This window comes from Saccostrea cucullata, unplaced genomic scaffold (assembly GCF_032062105.1).
Source record: "Saccostrea cucullata isolate Sc308-1 unplaced genomic scaffold, CSIRO_AGI_Scuc_v1 ctg11557, whole genome shotgun sequence".
In the NCBI taxonomy this organism is placed as follows: Eukaryota; Metazoa; Mollusca; class Bivalvia; order Ostreida; family Ostreidae; genus Saccostrea; species Saccostrea cuccullata.
In genome coordinates, this window is record NW_026923614.1 from 15,754 (window position 1) to 22,394 (window position 6,641).

A 6,641-nucleotide genomic window follows, 5' to 3' on the forward strand; every position below is an offset into this window, starting at 1 on the left:
AAAATCAATAGAAATTAATTACCCAAGTAAACAAAATAAATGCAAGGGAAAAACAATTGGTTCCCATGCAGAATCATAAATGGAAAATGCACTTTTTTACTTTTTAACAAGTGGAGAATCAATGTTGCACAGAAAAGCAGCTACAACCAAAATTTGATCTGCAATTGGCTTCAAGGTTAAAGGCAGGATACCAGATAAAATTCGAAAGGTCTTTAGTCGTTGAATGGCTCTTTCAACATGAATGCGAAGTCTTGCAATTTGTCTTGTTTGTCTGATTTGTGTAGGAGACAGTATCTTACCCTTTCACCAAGCACATTTCTTAGTGAATGGTGGAATCACTAATTTTGCTTTCCGTTCCAACAAGTAATCTCTTATAACAAATCCACGATCTGCCATCACCTCGTCACCTGGTGAAATCTTATCTAGAAAACCGCTGTTTGCTGTTATAAATCTATCAGATACATTTCCTCCCCAAAATTCGGATACAAAGGAAAATGCTCCAGAAGGAGTTATGCCCACTAGCGCTTTAAAAGTATTATGATTCTTGTAGTTACTGTATGTCTGGCTTTGAGCTGTTGGACTTCTAGGTTTCTGGATAAATACCTCAGTACAATCAATAATTACACGAGTATTAGGAAAAGATGCCTTAAAGGACCTGGGCCTATATTTCCGTATTTTCTGCATGGATGGCCATTTAATCTGAGGAGCAAACACTCGATACATATAATTTATCCAAGTATTGAAGATTTGGGACACACGACTCTCAGATATTCCAAATATATCCTTAAGAATACCTATGTTTAAGTCCTGACGAATTCGAAGTAGCGTAAGAAGGTATTCATGGAACACTGTGAGCTTTCTTTCAGGACCAGGTTTTCTAGCACTGCCCTCTTCATAGTGCTTGTCATCCATGCTATCTTTGCCAGACCAATATTTGAGTTTCTTACATGCATTTTCAAGTATACCTATTAAAAAAACAAACAAATGAAGCAGCTTTTTAATTATATGGTTATTGTTCATAATCATATGTACATAAATTTTCATTACATCTTGAAAGAAATTTGTTTTAATGTCACTTTCATCAACACTTGAAAATATATTTTGTACTTATATACAATGTTAAATGAATTTTACCGTATTAAACACTTACTGAATAGACCAAAAAGTATAGAAATGCTTGGTAATCCAAAATATCTTCTGACTGATGCATCAGAGCATGTAGCTTTATGAACAAACATTTCCTTTGGAATAACTGGCACTCTCTGACTCCATGATATTTATGTCATATACAGAAAGATCTGTTTGGACTTCTGCATTACTGTACTCTGGGTAATTTCTATGTGCAATACTGTATTCATGATCTGTGTGCAGTTCTGAAATTTGTGAAGGTACATGTGAATGAATTATTCCTGTAGAATACTAACCAAAACAAGAACCTCAAAGTTAACTTGCATGCATTACATGTAGATGTATTAATTAATACCATGATATATTATCAATAAGGCTAAAGCTAAATTTTGGAAAATCATAACTTAAAATGACGTTAAAATTAATGCCCATACTTTGTTCCTGGTTTGTTGCTACTTTTCCTTGCTTCACTTTCGCATTCTCTTCATTCACTATGGTGGTACTGACCGTGCACTCACTATGTACAGGCAAAGGGATAACACTTCCATCATTAAGTAGAGTGACACTCTGAAAAAATCAACATACCAGGAATCATTAATGTTGAAAGGTAACACCAATACTGCTTATCAAATAAAAATCTTATATGCAAATGTTGTGCTTTATATACATGTACAGAGTAGGTTGAACATGTGAATTACTTTACTTTCTGAATAAATCTAGCACTTATCATATACATCAAGTAGATTATTACACACCACTGAATTTGTTGAAACCTGAGGTTGGCAATCTGCAGTGTTATTGTTGAGATCCTTTAGGATTTCCCTTTTGGCAATGGATTTCCTGCTTCTCTTCAATGGTGGGCCTTCTCCAAAGTTATTTCGAGGAAACAAGGTAGGTACAGGATGTTGTTCAGATGGACAGCCATCAACGAAATGTAAGGAACATACTCTGTGATGCCTTCCAGGATCATATCTTTCTTCACGGAAAATCTGATTGAGCCATCTGCCCAAAAGGAAAAAAAAAACATGCATTTGTTTGAATGTTTACTACATCAAAATCCAAATTCAATTAATTAATGATGTTGCTTTTGTTTTGAACTTGCACTGTAAACAATGACTTAATTTAAAAACAACTATTAAACACTATATTCATATTTTTATTCAATTTGATTTGAGTCAAAAGATTTATATAACGCGTAAATACATGTACCAGTAAGTGCATGTATACATGCATGTATTTGTATCAAGGGTCTCCGTGTTCCCATGTAGACACGTGCACCTGCATTTTCAACAATAAGTTGGAAATAGTGCCTCATATAAAATAATCTACTTAAGAAATAAATAACAAGTTTATAAACTTCAATGGGAATTGAAGTGGGTCGGTCACGTGATCAAATCCTGTGAAGGCCGAAGATTTGATCACGTACCGACCCACTTCAATTCCCATTGAAGTTTATAAACTTGTTATTTATTACTTATATATACATTTGAGACAGACGATTGAATATTTTCGAACATATATTATTTCACTAACCGTTTGTCGTAGATTTTGAAAAATGACGCAAGGTGTAAATCGGCTTGAATGGCGGTTACGCTTCGAATTCATCAGGCTAAGGATTTTACTTCTAAGAAACTATTTTGTAAAAGGCTACTTGTGATCAGTAATAGTGAACAGATTGTTGTCTTGGAATATTTCTATTCGTGAAAATTGATAATCAGTGCTGAAAAGACACAAGAAACACGTCCGAAGATCGATGATAAAAAGTTGGAGGAATTTCGGTCGCCAGAAAGGGATGGATGATCCGATGAACGGAAACGTGCCAGTTAATTTGCAATCAAGTATTTAAGATCAAAAACATTTAACCTACGATTTCAATAACAAAAGGCATATTCATGATGTAAACAAAACACGGGGACACTAGCGAAAGCTTACATTGTACTACGACAGCGCCGAGGTGTTTGTCAGCTGTTCGTGGCGTGATTGCAATGCTTTGATATTTTCCGTGAGTAGAATTAGATGAAAAAATTATAGTTTGTCAAGAAGATTTAACTGAAAGTCTACCCCAAAAATAAGGATAAACGTTAGAGACTATTCAGCTGAAAAAAGTGACATAAAACTTGTAAACAAAAGCTAGTTTCTATCGGTATATTCCCCATGTACACAGGTTAAATCGACTGCCAAAAAACTGTATGAAATACTTATTAAGGTTGTAAATAAAAAAATTATTTTACTTGCGTATTTTGTTCATTTTTGTACATGAAAAGCAAGTAGAGCAAGTCATTTTATATTTATGCACTGGTAGATCTATATTAGTGCGCCGTGTGATTAGGTCACGTATTGACCTCTGACCTCAGGCAAACTTCATACAGAATTGAAGATATTTTTTCTCCGTATGTTTATATAATAGAGAGATACCACAAATGTATATATTCCTCAATATAGAAAACACATATCAGCTGTACATGTGCTAATATAGTCTGTGGCCTCTATTATGTGTGTGGGGGGGAGGGGTCAATTTGTTCATACAGGGCTTTATTTGCAACTTACTGACAAAAAATCAAATGTCTGTGATAAATTATTTGGTCATCAACTTAGTGAATATTAAAAGGTGTACTGATTAATTATATTCTACCAACCTGCGTCGGAGCGACGGATTGCGATGGGGTCCTGGGTAGGCATGAAACGTCACGCCTTTCATCCAAGCATAGGCAGCTAAATTTGCTTTCTTCCTACCATCGGCAGTACTGCCTGGTACAGAGCACCAAAATGATGAAGGCTCATCAACTGATTTCTTTGCTTTTACCATTTAAACCGCATTAGCGTGCGTCCGCAGAGCGTCTGCTTACTTTCGCTTTCCGTGATGTTTTGCCTAACAATTTGTGTGTTATCACGTGACAGAGATTCTAATTACTGAACCAAAAACGGCAGTAACTGCGTATCTCGGAAGTTCCGTATTATATCAACATTTCATGCCACTGACCAGCAAAAAATATAGCATTCGGTCATACAAGTATAATTTTAACAATGAAATTGCAGAATTTAGACAGGATCGCAGCACTTTTTAGATACTACAATGCGTGTTGAAAATATTTATATACATAACTTGGAAATTTAACTTGGTTATGCCCTTGCACTAGTGATATTTATATGTAACATCAATACTTCAAGTCAATGTGCTAAAATCGCGTGACTGCCGCATCACGTGACTAGTCTACATATAAAATATAATCGTCCTCGATATGTTGTTATTAATCATAATTACAATTATCCGATGTAAATATTGTACTAAAAATAATCGCCATCCCGATTACGAATACATTTTTAAATACAAAATTTAGTCGATATTTCCATTGCGCACCTTAACTGTACTGCGAAGATCGACATTTCTGAGATCTCTTCAAATGAGAAGTCTTATTCATAGCATTCTAATCTCAGCTAAAGACACTGAATTTCAGAATCTTTAGATTCATGCAGCGGTCTCCAATATATATTTTTTCAATTTTCCTCAGACATCTTTGCATGTAAGCATTTCTCTTCTTTTAATTCTTGATGCAAGTAGTATAAGGCGTCTAGATAGCGCGGAAGTGACGTCATAACCGGAAGTGGGCTAACCGGAAGTGGGCGGAATTGGCCTAGTCGGAAGCGGAAGTAGTCTAGCTGGACCCTAAGTGGTCTAGCGGAAGTGGGCCCTAGCGGAAGCGGAAGTGGTTTATCCATAAATGTCCTAGCCGGAAGCAGGCTGGATGGCCTGGTCAATATCTAGGACATTATGTAAATGAGGTCAAAAAATGGTGGATTCTGATTGGCTGGGAGGATGAGGGGGGTCAACTCAGTACAATCCTTGGGGGGTGTGGGGGATAGGTGGGTCAATTCAGTACACACCCCCTATGTCTTATACGGGGTGTTTACACTGTGTTTACATTGGTACGCTGCTACTACGATTTTGGCAGCGACTCAAAAAAGAATGTCATTATGACGTCACGCATTCATTCACAGTCTAGACGGCCTAGCCAGCCTAACCAGTTCAAACTGGTTTTTTTACTGAAAGACAAGAACACACAAGACAGATTAGAACAAGGGTATTTTTATTCACAATGAAAAATACAATTACATTTTCTTTTTCTTCTGGGCCTTTTCTGTGGTCAGGGGTAGTTTCCTCTTGGTTTCCTGAGTTTTTTTTCTTCAGTTTTTTGTATGTCTTTTACGAATTGGTGATCCTCCTCTGTACACTGATTAGCCCAATGCCCAAATTTCCCGCATTTGTAGCACGAATCCTGTTTTTTTCTGGGGCAATCTGGGGCCCAATGCCCTAACTCTTTGCAGATGTAGCATGGGTCTGTCTGTCTTGTTTTCTTAGTCTCTCCTGATCCCCCTGTTCCTTCTTTTTTCTGGTAAGTGCTTCCTCCTCCTTTCATTTTGTTTTGCATGTAAGTTTTCAGATGATTCAGCTGGTTTTCAGCACCACTCATCTTGTTGTTCATATCATTCAGCTTGTTATCCAGACCAGACAGCATGTTAACAATACCATCCAGAGTTGTAGTCAAGATGCTCATATCTTCTTTATTCATATATTCTTGAAAATTAAAGGGGGCTCCTACATATTCTTCAGGTGTCACAAAACTAGGGTTGTGTGGGGTATTCATCATTGCTTCTATTTTTTCACGTCTGTCAAGTTCGAAGTGCCAACCAAGAATGATCTTTAAAAATGTTATCGTTTTGCTTTATATACCTGGTGGATCTGTAATAACCCTGTGCAAAAAATACCTTTTTACCTGCGTTTTTTTTTTTATACCTGTTACATTATCTGTAAGGACCCTGTGCAAAAAATGGATTTTTTTTTTTACTGAAAGACAAGAACAAACCTGGATTTTTTACTGAAAAAAGACAAGAACACACACACAATACTAGAACAAGGTTATTTTTATTCAGAATGAAAAAAAAATACAATTACATTTTCTTTTTCTTCTGGGCCTTTTCTGTGGTCAGGGGTAGTTTCCTCTTGGTTTCCCGAGACTTTTCTTCTTCAGTTTCTTGTATGGCTTTTACCAATACGTAGCATGGATCCATCTGTTTAATTTTCTTACTCTCTCCTGATCCCCCTGGTCCTTCTTTTTTCTGGTAAGTGGTTCCCTCCCTCTCATTTTTTGTCTTTCCTGTTAATGACTTTGTGATTGGTGATAATAGGGCATTAATGTAACAAAATCCACTGCTGTTGTGAGTTTTCAGTTTATCCAACTTATTATCAAGGTCACTCACCTTGCTGTTCAATTTATTCACCTTGTTATCAAGATCATTCATCTTGGTGTTCATTTGATTCATCTTGTTATCCAGAGCAGACAGCATGTTCACAATCCCATCCAGAGTTGTATTTAATATGCCCATATCTACTTTATTTATGTCCTCAGGAAAATTATACATGTCCAAATTCAAATCCAAATCCAGTGCATCCTTTATTAACTCTGGCATGGGAGCTCCTACATATCCTTCAGGTGTCACATAATACTGGGAATTTT

General features: G+C 36.4%; 1 protein-coding gene across 1 annotated transcript; it reads right to left on the reverse strand.

Moving 5' to 3' along the window:
* Positions 1–303: 303 nt before the first annotated feature.
* Positions 304–3,934, reverse strand: LOC134264482 (uncharacterized). The gene is made up of 5 exons (XM_062746775.1): positions 3,765–3,934; positions 1,902–2,130; positions 1,563–1,695; positions 1,254–1,373; positions 304–965 (listed from the first exon to the last, which is right to left on the reverse strand). Exons 1-5 carry the CDS (start codon positions 3,932–3,934, stop codon positions 304–306), a joined length of 1,314 nt encoding a protein of 437 aa, XP_062602759.1.
* Positions 3,935–6,641: the final 2,707 nt, after the last annotated feature.